General features: G+C 39.9%; 1 protein-coding gene across 1 annotated transcript in view; it reads right to left on the bottom strand.

The window, feature by feature from the left end:
• Window positions 1-1831: 1831 nt before the first annotated feature.
• The window catches only part of LOC112487047 (ADAMTS-like protein 1), a 15451-nt gene continuing 1584 nt past the window's right edge, over window positions 1832-15698 (bottom strand). Inside the window, exons 3-16 of the mRNA XM_025055769.1 lie at window positions 14802-14981; window positions 13086-13239; window positions 8566-9276; window positions 7987-8233; window positions 6835-6962; window positions 6530-6667; window positions 6231-6413; window positions 5872-6000; window positions 5543-5791; window positions 4842-5025; window positions 4528-4732; window positions 3879-3982; window positions 3170-3384; window positions 1832-2740 (exon numbers count right to left, since the gene is read on the bottom strand). Coding sequence (XP_024911537.1) covers window positions 2622-2740; window positions 3170-3384; window positions 3879-3982; window positions 4528-4732; window positions 4842-5025; window positions 5543-5791; window positions 5872-6000; window positions 6231-6413; window positions 6530-6667; window positions 6835-6962; window positions 7987-8233; window positions 8566-9276; window positions 13086-13239; window positions 14802-14981 — 2946 coding nt within the window. The 3' untranslated portion in view covers window positions 1832-2621. The remainder of the gene's footprint in view (window positions 2741-3169; window positions 3385-3878; window positions 3983-4527; window positions 4733-4841; window positions 5026-5542; window positions 5792-5871; window positions 6001-6230; window positions 6414-6529; window positions 6668-6834; window positions 6963-7986; window positions 8234-8565; window positions 9277-13085; window positions 13240-14801; window positions 14982-15698) is intronic.

Below are 15698 nucleotides of genomic sequence, written 5' to 3'. Positions count from 1 at the left end.
AAACATGCTGCCAAGTGAATATTTTTGAAGACTAAGAAAAAGATATATTTTTTGGTATGTCAGACATTCATCAAAAGTAACATAACTTCTGAAAAGTCTTCAAAATATAAAAAATATCTTAAAATTAAAATGCACTAGTTTGCCATAACATCTTACAATACCTTTTTCTGTGGTTAAATGTCAGAAAAAACAAATATTAAGATTGAATTTAGTTGACATTCTTCCCTGAAACAGGCAAACATATAGACATTTATAACATGTACAGCTTTATTCGGGAAACGTAAAACAATTGTTAACACGTGAGGTTGACAGAGAACAAAACAAGAACTAAAAAAAGTCCTTAACATCCACCTGTAACTTTTCCAATCGGGTGAGGAATAGCAACGTGCGGACCAAAGCTCAGAGGTATTCCATTTCAGTCCTTGTTTTTTAAAAACAATGATCAAAAATATGCCTGATCCAAAAAAAAAAACACTTTTTGGTTTGATTAACAGTATAAAAGTTTTTTAACGTTCCCAATATCTCATCCATCGTTGAGCTGTAATAGAACCATCAGTGTACAGTCCCTACATCAGGAAAACTGTTCAGTCAGTGTCCAAACGAAACCACTGCAGATCTTATAAAACATTAGAAATTTGAGTTCAAACACATGCAACTTAAACCAGGTCTGTGGAAGCAGAAGACATTCAAATATATATATAAGTGCTTCATCTTCTAACATCTCAACATTTGTTTTCAATTATTTTTTAACCAAAGCAAAGAAAAAAAAAACTGAACACTTAAATAAGAAAATAAAAGTTTCACACCATTTATATTGCACTTAGAACGCAGTATTTACAGGACATTTTACAACGTAGAGCATCAGCATCAGAAACAAGTCAAATATAAATCGGACATGAAGTTAGTGTTGTTTTTTTTTTTGTTTTGTTCCTGTTGTATTAAAATAATCGCACGTAAATGGTTTGCATCGCTGTAGTTTGGTGCTGATGAACAAACGATCATAACTTTCATGACGCAACCTCCACCGACAGCAGCTCTTACTTCATCAGTGACATGTGACTAAAGCAGTTCAACCTTCACTAAAGCGAATGGCCGTCAAATAAACGTCATAAAACACAAAACACACGGTTGGACATGACTATAACTTACACACTGGTTCGTTCTCCACATGAATGTGCAGACAAGTCCCAGCCTGACGTCAGATAAAAGTGCTTTTGGAGCCATATTAAAAGAATTCATCCATTAATTTTGTTAAAAAGCAAAAGACAAATCAACCCCCCCCCACACACACAAATCCTAGAACAATGTTGTTCAATGTGGTTTCGACTTAATTAATGCAATCATGTATTTTTGCTGTGATCCCTTAAGAAAATTAATCTAAAAGTTTTCAAAATTAAAGAGAATAAACTACCAAATTAGTTAATGGGCAACAAATGCTCTTTTGTGTTGAGTTAAAAGTCATCGTTAACCTATCGATTTCTCACTTCTTACACCAACTAGAGGAAGCTGTCGAATGGAGGCCTAATATTGTTTGGACAGGACTGAAAATTTATATTAAAATAGAAATAAAAAAATTAAAAGAAACCTAACCCAAGCTGGAAAAAAAACAACTAAAAATCAAGGTAGAAATAATAAAAACTAAAATAATAAATAACTGAATAACAAAATAAAGAAGAAAAAATAATATATATATTATACAAAAAACATTTAATAAGAAAAAATAAAACTGTTTTTAGAAAAGAAAACAAAAAGAAAACAGAAAAATGTATAAAAAATAGAGTTTAAAAATGAGAAAGAAAAAAGAAAATATAAAGAAAGAAAATCAATAAATATAATATAAAATATTAATAAAATTAAAATCCGATTTAAACGTAAAACTGATTTCAGAATTTTCAGTTTTTTCAAAACTCCTTATCTCTAATCCTCAACCAATGCTCAAAAACAGAAAAAAAAAAAAAACCTCACTCCCTAACCCTTGAGTTAACCCGTCTGTAACACTAAACCAAAGTAAAATGAAAACAACAACCATGAAGAAATCACCTTTCTATAGCCTTCCTAAAAGTTATGGACAATCATCTGTTGGACGGTGGTGGTAAACAAAATTCTAACCCTAACCTTAATTTAGTTGATTCTTGCCCTATAATTTGATCAAAACTAAAAATAGAAGTGCAGGGGACTTGTCTGTTATAAATGAAAAAAAATTATCTGTAGAATGACTATCATTTTAGCCACATGGTGAGCTCGTCAGAATTATAAATTATTATATAGGAGTTTGAAGCGGAACAGAGAATTCTGGCATCAGCGACACTGAGTTTTAATAAAGATTTTCTTTCTTTTTTTTAGCTGGCTTGACTCTAGTTTAGGCGTTAGCATTCTATCAGTATAACCCAACATTTCCATTTGGTCCACATAGTGGATCAACACTTTTCTTCATTGTAGGAGGTCGGGTCCAGATTAGAAAAGAAATCCCTCCTTTGGTTCCCCTTCATAGGAAAAAAATGACCTGGACTAAAGCTCGTCCATTTTATGCTCAGTCTATAAAGTTCAAGAAGCTTCTTCTCACCTGTGACGTACATTGAGATTCTTGCAGTCTGGTGTGGGGTTATAACTACTTACGGCCACTAGGTGGCGACAGCGTCCCGTGTACAAGACTCACAGCACCTGTGTTTGTACGTGTCCAGATGGCACAGCTTCAGTCTCTTCACCACACCACAGTACTGAGTCGTGTCTTTACATTCATCTGCAGAACAGGGAAATAATGTCTTTAAACATTTGATTCATGTTTTAATTTGCAATAAATTGATTTCATCCTTCAGGCTTTACCAGGTCATCCTCAATTAACTTTAACTTTTATCAAAATGTTATCAGAATTTTACCATTCCTTTATCTTTTGTTTGTACTTTTGAGTAAAAACACTTTGTATCACTATCCCTCATCCCACATGGGTCTAAAACTATGGGTCAAGAACTACAAATGTATGAATGTATATTTATAAAAAAAAATGTATAAAATATTTCCTCACCACAAAAATAAACAAAACACGTGTCCCCAGTATCCCCAAATCCATTTGGGGTTGTAGAACCCTTTTAAAACTCCTTCAACAAGCATGTTACTTTTGTCCGTGTTCATGCATCAGACAGTAGTTTGAGGCACAGCTGCTGCCACTTACTCCCACAGCTGATGGTGTTGCAGTGTTGCCATGTGGACGGGCGATGGAGCCAGGCACAGTGCTGGTCAGCCAGGGTCCTTCCACTTCCACGGTGAATGCAATCAACCCTGCGTGACTGGAAACCACTCCCACAAACCACAGTGCACGCTCGCCACGAACCAGACCGCCACTCCACATCACAGAGGTCTGAGGAACAGTTGCGCAGTGAAACAGGCCTGAAAAAAAACAAAAAAAAAAGAAAATAATTGTTAATCCTCTCATCTTCAGGAAAAAGGAGTGGCCCAACCTTTCTGAGCCACTAGGGATATTTTACATTTAACAAATCCCTCAGCACACCACCACCAAAAGTTATCTAATATAATGATCTTTTTAATACTAACGACTTTCAATTTATCCAATTAGTGTGAAAACTGGTACTGTTTAGTTCAACAACAACACAAAATACTCACAGGAATTGAGGAAAGACATCACATCATATACATTCTTACCTACTGTATCACAAAAGTATATAAAGAGTAAAAATACAACAAAATGTAAATACAAAACCACAATATCACAGTTCTGAATATGAATTTAGGAGCAAAAAAATGCAGCAAGAAAATATAAAGTATGAAACTTTACTGAAGCAGCATTCAGTGGATAAACAGTTTTAGTAGAAGATTGTTTTTTAGCAGCAGACATAAAAGAAAGAACCACATGGAGAGTTTACCTGTGTCTGATGTCACAGTCTGTGTACAGGGAACCATTGGTGTGTTGACAGGTGACGGATCTTCTCTGTACGGTGGTGGTTGGACCTAAACACCGGCCTGAGCACTGGAGCAGAGAATGAGACAACAAGACTGTAACAGTTAATGCCAAAGTTTACACTGGTGACGCCGATGTTAGCGCTCCGCAGCGCTAACAGGTTTTAGCTAGTAGACAACTGAGTGTAGGTGTATATCTCTACCTGCCATTAAACAAAAAGGTCATTTTGCTGCAATGGCCAAGATTGAATTGTTTTTTGATTGTTGTGTCACATTTGACTAGCGCTCAAAAAGCTATATTTAGGAACACATTCAACCGAATGACAACTGCTGCTATGACAAGGCTTAAGGCAAAGGACAAAAACAACATTTTGAATAAAAGATTAGATGTCTCCTAGCGTGCTGTATTGACCCAGTTGTGTCACCGTTCATGTTTTTGTTGTTGACGTTTCTTGGCTCTTTGGAAAATAAAGACATGATCGTGCTTCTCTTTGCCATTTTTCAAACTTTCAGCAGCAGATAAACATTTTAAACACTCTTCCACATTTTTATTTTGTATAACTTAGGTTTATAAACTAGCAAAGAAAGCATAGGTTAAGGGTTTGGCATGGTTACCTTTCCCCACGGGCTGATGACCCAGCTTGGACAGTTGTTGGCGCTGCACTGTTCTGTGTCAGCTGGACGACTCATCCTCTCGCAGGACGCTGCCGTCAGGTTCTTTTCTGCACCTCTGGCATCCAGCTGCTGACAGGAGACCTGCCTCTGTTTCCACCCACTGCCACATGAGGTGGAACATTTGGACCAGTCCGACACAAGCCATCTAAAATCAACATTAACAAAATTTCAAATCAGTGACATGACCAATCTCACTGGTTTTAAATGCAGGAAATTTCCTTTGACATTTTTGGCGTATTGCAGCAGGGACTCACCTGGGTGGACAGTCCTGTCTGTTGCAGGGAACTGCAGAGGTGACGGGTTTCTGTATGTGCTGACACTTTGTCGTTGGAACTATCTTTCCATCTGGCGTGACACAGTCAAGCCTCCGCAGCCACGTCCCTCTGTTTCCACAGGAAGCGCTGCACGTGGTCCAGTCTCCAAATCGCCAGCCAAACTCTGTGTTGGAACAAACAAAGTGAGGAATATGGAAATGGTTACAAAACTCCAGGGCAAACAAACGTCTTCCAGGCAGTTTACAAACACTTTCCATTATTTGCTGAACTGTAAATTTGAGTATTTGTCCTTCTAAGTCATTTATTTTGTAGTGAAATAAAAAAAAGAACAACAAGAACAATGTATGAACAAACTTGTGGCCATCATCAGTTAGTGCATCCATGCTGTTTTTACAAGACTTGAAACAATTAGGATTCGACCAGCTGAGGAATAAAAAAATAATCGCTGGAGAGAAAGAAAATAACGTCCCAAAAAACTGAGCCAAAGTTTCCAGTGGCTGCAGCTGGAAAACTCCACACAGGAGGAGCACGGACTGGAGCTGAGGGAGGAGGAGGAGGAGAGTCTGCACTTCACTAACGTCCAGGCAGAACAAAATGTGTAACAATTGGCAAAAATATTATAGACTTGAGTGTGTAAGGAACACACAAACACACACACACACACACACCAACTGACTGACCGTTGCTGTGTTCATAGATCCAGGCTAGCAGGGTTTCTCTGGTGCTGTTGATGAAGGTTTGACACTGATAACGACCCGAAAAGTTGACGCGAAGAGTGTAGACTTCAAGGACACGACCCCCCACCAGCATTTTGTACTGTGGACCCAGACCAGGACCCTGGATGTGAGTTGGACGTGAAACCTCCTTCAGGGTCTGGTTGTTGTAGTCCCAGTAAACTGACTGTTTATGGTCAGGCACCACTGGACAGCCTTGGAGACACACATGCAGACAGTATTACTATGTTTAGTTCCCAGTTGTTCTTCTGTGTGCGGTCTGTGTGTGTACGCACCTATACGTAAGATGTCACCAGGTTTGATGGAAACACTGGTTCCACGGCGTGATGCCATCAGAACTCTCCGTCTGTTCAGGTCTGGTTGTAGAACTGGAGTCTCTCTACTTCCTGCAGCTGACTGTGGAGCTTCAGACAAATTTGCACCAAATATTATATTACAAACATTTTGAGGATCGAACTGTTGTCAACCTACCATTTTTTCCCCCTCATTTTACAAAGGAAATACATTTACAACAGTGCTATACCCCTGAGGGCCCTGCCCCTCGCTTTGGGAACCACTACCTTATACAAACTTTAAACAACTAATGAGCATAAGATGTTTGCTGTGTGGGGGTCAAATTAGTGGATGAACTCACTGTAAACCTGCAGATCAGTGGAAACCGTGGACTTCCCTGCGGCATTGGTGGCAGTGCAGGAGTAGACACCTTGGTTTTGTGGAGAAACATTTTTGATCCTCAGTGATCCAGAGGGAAGAGAAACCACACCTGAGTCCAGGGGGCGTGTCTTTCTGTGCCACGTCACCGAGGGCTGGGGAACACCTGACACAAACAGGAAAGGACAGAATAATTATTCAACTAACTAAAACATTTCTATGGGTTGAATGTTTTGTAAAGGCTGAGAGTTATTATATAAAAGCTTGAATTTTTTAACCTACCAGTGACAGTGCAGTCCAGGGTAAGGTTGGTTCCCTGAAGAACACGGACTTGTTCTCCAACCACAGCCTTGAGACCCCGACCAAAGTCCAGCCCAGGGTCTGAACTATCGCTCCATGACAGTTTAACGGTTGGAGGTTCTGCAAGTTCACACGTAGTCAAATCAATCAGATGCTTTTTAAACTATTTATTTTCTAAGTCCAATTATACAGTGTGATAAAGGAATAATAATAATTTAAAAAAACAATCACAAAACATTTGTTTGTGCACATGTTGGTCTCATTTATCCTGGGAACAGGATCATCACCTGCCAACAGGATCTGTGAAGTCTCTGAGTCGGAGCCGTGCACGTTGACTGCTGTGCACTTGTACTGTCCTCGGTCAGACGCTGTGGGCAGAAGGATTTGGAGTCCTCTGGAACCGTCCCAGGAGAACCTGCAGACAAATAATGAAGACTTGATGTTATGTCTCTACAGCAGATCTAAAAAGATTAAACTCTGAACAGTTCTCTCTGAAAAGAACCAAGGAAACAGACTCAGAGACTGAGCTGAGGTAGTAATCCAGAGCAGGAGTTCTTAACTGACTAATCAACAATTAAAATCACCACCATTCAGAGTTTACTGCACTGCTAGAACCATGTTATGATAAACAAAGACTGGTCGACCAATAATCTCTCTACTGCTTTTAGAAAAGGAAAACCAGTCTGACATTCTGGTGGAGAAGTTTAGTTTTCTTCCACAGCCACAAATCCCAAACCTCATCTTTTGAATCCACTACAGACATGCCAATGACCTGATTACACCTCTGTAGTGTTGGAGCGTACAAAGGAAATGTTTTCTGCTGCTCTGTTTGTAAGAACCAAGGCCAAACATGTCATGAATCTGTCTGCGATTGAACACAATCTTTTCATTGGGTTCAAAACCAGGTAGCAACTCAAAAAAATTTCAGTGTCCCTGAAGAGGCCAAGTAGAAGAGAAAGTTAGTTTAAAAGTAGCTTCCTATAGAGTTCGACATAAAAACCAGGCAGACGGTTGAGTGGTGGGAATGAAGACCTAGACCTGGGGTCTGCAACCTATGGCTCCTGAGACACATGTGTCTCTCTTTTAACTTACCAATGGCTGCCTGCAGTTGATCAAGTTTTTTTTTGTTTTTTTTTAAACCACAACTGATGTATGAGACCAGTACTAGAAACAGTTGCAGTAGCAAAGGCTGTTACTTTTTAATACAACTTTTAAATAAAATGCCACACTGAACTAATAGCTCGCTTGCCAATAGCAAAACATTATGGCAATGTTCTCAAAATAAGGTGTGCAAATTGCCGCTAGAGCAGGTAATGTTGACTTCAGGTCATTGTATGTGATTGTAGTGTGTTGTACTAAATACTCTACAGCTATTATTTTAGAATTGATCACTGCCTGCATGAGAAAAATATTCTTTTTTTCTTTTTACTTTGCTTTACCTGTCAGTTATGTGCAGCGGTGCTCCATCTTTGCTCCAGCTGATGACAGGAGGTGGGAATCCTTCTGCAGGACAGCGAATGGTCAGTGACTGGGTGGTGTTGGTCAGGAGCGCCGAGTCACCGATGTTCACGTCAACGCTTTCTTGGACAGACATTGTCCGTTTCTGCTGCTGTCTGATGATTCTTGGTCTGTGTACAGCCGCTCCGCCCAGGGCTGAAACCAGTTCAGACCAGTTGTGGAGACTGTCTGTGGTTGAAAATGACATCAAACACCAAGTGAAACAGGAATCTCTCAGAGACAAAGATCAAATAATGGTGAAAAAAAGGTCAAGTTCACACACACAAACATACATTTTCTCACATATTTGATAAATATGTTGCTGCATTTGTATAGCAGTTGAATTGTTTGTGTGAAGATTTAATAAATTGTTTTTGAATTTGAACAACTATTAATTTTGGGTGTGGCAGAGGAGGTTACTGGCTGAATAAGAATGTTTTATGATTTATCCACATTTCTGAAGGTCCCAGCAGATGTGAGTGTCACTGGTTGAATGGACAACTAATGAAACCCTGATTTACCTCTAGCTTGTGTTCTCTCCTCCGTGGTCCTGGTCCAGATCTGACCATCAGACATGCTGATCAGCAGCGAGGCGATGAGTTCTGAGGCCTGCTCCTGCTCTATCTCCCCTCTGTCAGCCTGCAGAGTAATATTAATCAGCTTCTCTCTCAATCGTGGCTGCAGTGAGACATTGTGGCCACTAGGGGGCAACAAAGACACACTAACACCATCCAGATGTATGTTGTGTGTGTAACAGGTGGGCTTCCTTTCCTCCCAGGTGGAGCGTGGAGTGCTTGGAAGCCTTCTTCCAGTTGACTGGTTCTCACTGCCTATTAGCTGGAGCGTGAAGATTTCATAGGCAGGTCCAGCCACACACCTGTACACACCCACATCGTCAGCTGAAACAAAAGGAATCTTCAGAGAACCAGACTTGGTGATGGTCAGGTGTTTGGAGCTGGCAACGGGGCGTCCATCTTTGATCCAGCGGATAAACATTTTGGGAAACCTTCTGACTGGGCACTTGATGATCAGGGAGGTGTTAGGGAGCAGGTAGGCGTGGCCCCCAATGGTCAGGTGGAAGCGTTTCTTCTTCTGGGTTTGGATGTAGATGTGGTGCTTACCCAACAGGACCGGGCATCTCTTAACTCCATCATTTCTGTGGTTTGGTGTTTGTTTTTCGTTATTTACATAAATCCTATGAGTTCCTTTTGGTCTGATGTCTTTATTGTGTTCTGTAAAGAAAGAAAAAGGGAGGAAGTTCAAGTTATATAAATATTTTCAGTTTTTATAGTGTATTTGTATAAAGTCACAAAGTGGTCATACACATGGATTTTTTTTTTATTACAAAGTTTTAGAAACCACAACATTTTACACAGTTAGGATTCTACCCTCTACTTGTATTTTCTGTTTTTCTCTTATTTAGCATCATTCTGGAGGAAAACCTTTACCTTGTAGAGACTTTAAATTAAATGGCAAGGTTCAAATCATATATATGTGTATATATATATATATATGTATATATATATACACACGTATATATGTGTGTATATATATGTGTGTGTGTGTGTGCTGTGACATTTGAGTATTTGTGAATTTGAGTAAAACCGTATCCATCCCAGACTTAAAGTTGATAGATATTCTCAGTGCTTAGAATTCTGGATGAACCTTAACTGATGTTTTTTTTTTTTCCACTCCACGGTCTATGGACTTAATCAATAATTGCTGCTCCGTTTCCACTTTCCCAGAGGTGGCTGCAGTAATATACTGTGTCTGTGTTTTATGAGTGTAAATATTAGTTGGCCGTGTCCACTGCAGATCTCCTGTGTCTTCCCTTCACCACAACATTGTTTGTTTTGGCTTTCACCAATTCCATCTGCTCTGTGTTCACACCTGCTCTTCACACTGTAAACTTCCACAAGGAAACTGTGAGATGAGAACAAGTCACATGGAATGGAAATGAGGGATTGTGAGAGTGTGCAGAGAATGTAGCCTCATACCAGAGCTTGATTCTGTCAGAGCTCTTACCCTCGGCCTCTGCCCGAAAAAACAAAATCATTCCACTGACCCCCAGCTTGTTTCTATGCTTCAAAATTAGACTTTGAGTCTTTACTAATATTAATCACCTACAAAGTATTTATCGCTGAGTACAAAAGCAAACTAAAGTCCACAGATGGACACGAGCCAAACTGTTTGACACATTCATTTGTGCACTAAGTGCCTTCGGCCTTGCAGATTAGTTCCTGACAAATGAGAACAGCATGGGTCAGAGAGAGTGATGATGATCATGAACAAGAATGACTAATGGTCATAGTTAGAGTATGAGAAAATACTAACTGGTCCTCCCTACTGCCCTCTACTGGATCAACTGGGCTAGAATTGAAGTCAAATGAATTTCACGTCACTGAGTCAAATGAAACATTTTGTTTTAAACCGCTGAAGGGAGTTTGACTGGATCTGTCTGGACTGGCTGACCATTATCTTTAGCATCCATCAGTTCCTTAGTACAGCGGACACATGCCTCCTCCTTCTACCTGTAAAATAGTATCGATTTAAAACAGGACAAGTCAAGTGGGACCAGTGAAATATTAAGTTGGGCAGCATTTACAGCAGCCCAGTGGATTACGTTTGGCAACTGTGGGCCATGTTCAGGGGAAGAGAGTGACAGGGGAATTCAAGGTGTCATTGCTCATTACAGCGTCTCTGTCTGGACAGTAAATAGCATCTGTCAGTATTCTCCGTTTGTGACCTGGACTTAATTTGGTTGTTCAGGTTTTCTGACGCGGGTCTGTTTAATGGAGGACTGAAGCACAAGGTGGGTTTTCATCAGCTTGTTTCAGCCCATATGAAGCTGTAATTAGGTCGTCAAACCAATGGATAATGACAAACGAACCAAAGCCTCCTGGAGCCATTCACGATTTTTACCAGTATAACATCAACTACCTTCAAAATTTCTATCAAGGGATTGGACAAATGTTGTTTAGTTGTTTTTTTTTATATATATATTGCAAATGGAACATGTTTAATTTTGCCATTTACTTTATTCATCTCATCAAAAAGGAGCAATTGCACATTTATAGTCCTTTTGTTTTTACAGCGCCACATGGTGGACATTCCTTGACTTCCTACACCCAAACTATAATAGACAAAGTGATATATATATATATAAGATTAAGACATGTCTTAGTTTCATCTGCTAGACACTGACACAATCCAAACTAAGGTTTGGGGACCAGTTGGTACTGAACTCAGAACCTTCTGGTGTCGGTCAGGGGTTATATACCACTGCCCACATCCAGCCTATTATTTTGTGTTAGTTTGACAGACATGATATGACAAACTTGATAGATTGAATTTAAGACATCATATGAAGAGTACGGAGCTGGAGGACTATAGACTGCAGGAACTCATTTAGGAGTGAAGGCAATGGAAACAGATCTGGAGAAAATTGGATGACATTTAGGAGTAACGCGACTAAAATGTCACTTTCGTTTTAATATTTAACTGCTCTGACAAAGTGGAGGTAATGACAGGAAAGTGGAGACTAAAGATGAAATGTCAAAATGTCTTAACAAAATGCAAGAAGCAAATGTTTCTATGGCAACACATGACCAACAGCGACATAATCTAACCACGCGTCAACTGTGTCACATGACGAGAGACATTTATAGACTGATCTAGTGAATGTTCTCAAAAGGAAGAGTATACACTAAAAACCTTGATAAAACTGTGGCTAATTGGGAACCAGCTAATTAGCCTGTTTCTCCTGAGATAAGCTTTTATGTGCCATATAATCAAGATCTGCCTTCATAAATGGCTGGCATCACTTGATTGAATCATTAATCTGCTAATGCGCTGATGTCATCAGGCAGCAGGTGGTGGTTTATTAGCCAAAAATGATAGATTCTGTCTTTGACAAATGAGGTCCTGAAGTAGTGAAGCCTGCAATTGTGCAATGTTTGTTGGACGTTTGCAGGGGAACGTTGTTAGTGATAGATTGAGAAACACTGTAGCATGTTCTGGAAATGTAGCTTTTAATCTACAACTTTCTTTCATTCACACTTGTTGGTGGTGCAGTTTCAAATTTTGTGGGGTTCCAGACTTGCGGCCCTGAAACCTAATCCTTCACAGGTGGTCTTGTGTGTATGAACCAATCAACATTTTAATGCATCATGCTACAAATGTCCAAGCTCTTTCCAGTCACGGGATATACAATCCCAGCTGTAGGTCACGGATCAGCCTCTACAGTTGCTGTGCCTGTAAAACATCCAGCAGGAGGCACCATAATCAGATGCCAGGACTGATTTAACTGCTTTATTTCTACTCCGGCTACAGATGTCCAAACTCTTCAACCTCAACCATGTCTTACAATAAGCAGAGACACCGTGTGGACAAATATGGTTTGGCCAATTTTGACTTTTGATCATATTCTAATAAGATTGAAGACATTCGGGGAGTGTGGGTAAATAAAGTCGTTAACCCCAGGTTTCTAGAGGTTTTAGTTTCAGAGGCTTCAAGTTAGCCTGGTTAACATAAAAGGTGACTGCTACAACTAACTTAAGGCTTAAATCTGACTTAGAGTAATTGTAGTACTACTACCTCCACCACTGACCCTCCATTCACCTTATTTCTTCTTAATTGTCAGGCTGTACTTTTGAGGGAGAGCAGGGAGCAGCAGCTGGAGGTAACGTTTCTCCGACTCTCAGGAGTCACTATGACATTTTCACAGCAATCAGCCGTGTGTTTTACAGGCTGAGCCCCAGGGGCAGTGTGTTAAAGGGACTGACATGGGATTAACCAATCAGATTAGACAAAGTTGCCTTCAAAGATGTGTGTGCGTTGACTTCACCCGCACAGTCACTATTTAAGCTTGGCTTTAGTATTTACACATTGTCAGCAACACTGATTAAACAGCTGCTTTAACTGGTGAACATTCGAAGAACTGCTTCCCACATCTTTGTGATCACAGTTTAATTACTGAACACATGGTCCGACCGAGACAATATTGGTATTGACACAGCGGCAATTAGTGTATGTTTCTTACTTGGACAGGCTATCATTCGGCAAGTCCGCACCAGAGGAGGTGAGGGTAATCCTGAGCACACTCCTTTGTCTAGCGTCATCTGCTGGCCATCAGAGGTCAGTTGACGACAGAGTTGCTCCCTGCGCTGAATCCCCAGACCACAAGTCACTGAGCACTGAGAAGAAAGAAAAAAAGAATGTTGTTATTACAAGGTTAAGGGTTTGTAGACTTCACATACAGATTTGTATTTCTCTTGGTTGCCATCAGTCACCAATAACTATGTGGTTGAACTATTAAACTAGTAGAGATTAAGTTAAAAAGAGGCCACACAAACTCATGCATGGTATTTTTATAACCTAGCATTTTTCTTCCATACAGATATATTTCTAGTATAGTTCAAAGTTGAAATCATTCAATACTGGGACCTTAGCTAGATTTCAGCTCAGAGTTTCACTTCACACTGCCTGTTTTGACTCCACAGCCCACAGCCTGCCAAAAACAAGGTCCACTCTATAAACTAATGATGTCACAGTTTCGATTTCCAGATCAGACATATTCACGACTTGATTGCTTTAATCAATGCAGTAAAATGCAGAGGCAAGGTTTCTAAACTGTGAACATGTTGATTGGTGAGATGCTAACGCCTCATGAATCACAACTGAACCGTGCAGAATAAAAACAATGTCAGCGTTTTCCGAAAACACATTCATGCTTCTCACATGAAGCATCGTGTGTCACTGTGGTGGTTTCACACAGTCGTGATTTTTATTTATTTATTAAAACGAAGAGAAGCAATCTGGTAACGCAGAGGTTTTTAATTCCAGTCTCCTGACTACAGGCTGTCATGAAATTCAGGGCATTTGCTGCAAACCTGTTGTTGCTGTTGACTAATGTAATCAGTTCTACCTCGGGCACTGAACTACCTCTCAGTTTGGTGCCCCGGGCTACTGCCTTCTCAGTCTACTCTACAGTGTTGCAACAGTCTTCAAAACAATCCAAGAATTTACCATTTTAGCAGCGAGGATAGCCTCCGGCTAGTCAGGGAGGCATGGGTAATGGCAGAAAAAAGCAGCTGGAAATTCTAAAAGTTTTACAACAGACAATGATATTTATTCTTATTGTATTGAAAATGAAATGTGGACAGAGAAAAGTTTGCCTTGTCAAACTTGTAGACTTGAATTAATACATAACAGAAATATAGATATAGAAATATAGATTGTCATTAAATTAAACACTTAACATGTTTGGTCCATTATTTGTGAATTAAGGTACTGTAGTTTTGGTGTAATAAAACTTGAAAAAGAGAGATTTCAAACTAATATCTAAAAGAAAAAGGGTATAAACATCTTTCTGGTTTGCCAAAAAAAGATAGGCCATAGTTGGCCCACAGGCCCAGTTTTTGTCTCTGGCTTCTCAACAATGTTCTGCAGCACCAAGGTTGTGAACCACTGCAGTAAAACTGTACACTGACTCATGAGGACACCAGGATTTACTACTTGTTCTTTCCTGCAAAGTATTTTATATAATGTATTTGTGATTTATTGAATATTAAATCTTCCAGCAATACAAAGAGGATTTTAATTCCTCTCATAAAATAAATTTGAGGTATATAGTATATTATACGATGTATTTGCATAAATATTATTATGTTACAGAGAGGCTTTTAATGCCAATTCCCCTCTCTCTGACTCTCATTTCCTCGCTCTCGTTTCTTCACAGTAGTTAATTCATACCAACCTTCCCCCACTCTCCTCCTGCCCACGAGGGCAGACAGTCAGAGTTGCTGCAGCTTCTGCTAACTGCAGGTTTGGGACCAGAGCAGGTGCCGTCTCCCAGCCTCCTGTAGGCCCCTGTGGATAGAAGCTGCTTACAGTAGACCTTTCTCAGTTGAACACCACCTCCACAGGTCTGGGAGCACTGGAGGGAGGATCAGGGAGAGGACAAAGAGAAAGGTGAAAAATAAAGATCCTAGAAACACAGTAATTGGAATAACTTGAGCTGTGGTTACTAGGCATGTTCAACCAGCCAAGAAATAACTTCTGTATCTGGTGTAGCCTTGGCTCTAGACATTTTTGGAACTCCAAATATACTAGTACATTCATTCAAATGGACAATGGGGTCATAAACAAACAAACAAACAAATAAAAAATAAAGGGGCTCCATTTAAGTCGACCTCACCAGAACCAAACGTATACAAAAATAAAGGTGCTCCATTTAAGTCGACCTCACCAGAACCACTGTTAAAATGTACATTCAATTTAATTGTGACAAATCAGATTAAAATGTATTGTGATGCATTTTAAGGCATAGGCAGAATTATGTGTATTGTGTCCAATAATACCACTGTACATTTTACCCTGAATTAAATAAATGTTTTTTTTTTCCGAACAGTGCCTGTAACACGGCTGGTTACACGTTAGCTTTGCGTTGCTTCGGTACTCCGACCGTTGAAATGCACAGGGGAAACCTAGTGATCTGCTCCACAGCCGAAGCTAACATTAGCTCCGGGGCTAACTTCCTCCACTTCGTGCTTGTCCGCAGCAGAGGTAAACATAAACAAGGAAGTTGGGCGACTTTATTATCAGACACACCGAGCACAATAGTACAAAACAGCGTTTTAACAGCTCCTGTATA

The sequence above is a fragment of the Cynoglossus semilaevis genome, chromosome 5 (assembly GCF_000523025.1).
Source record: "Cynoglossus semilaevis isolate Cse_v1.0 chromosome 5, Cse_v1.0, whole genome shotgun sequence".
Taxonomy (NCBI): Eukaryota; Metazoa; Chordata; class Actinopteri; order Pleuronectiformes; family Cynoglossidae; genus Cynoglossus; species Cynoglossus semilaevis.
The sequence above is the reverse complement of the archived record's forward strand: the minus strand, read 5'-3'. Positions and strand labels throughout refer to the sequence as shown.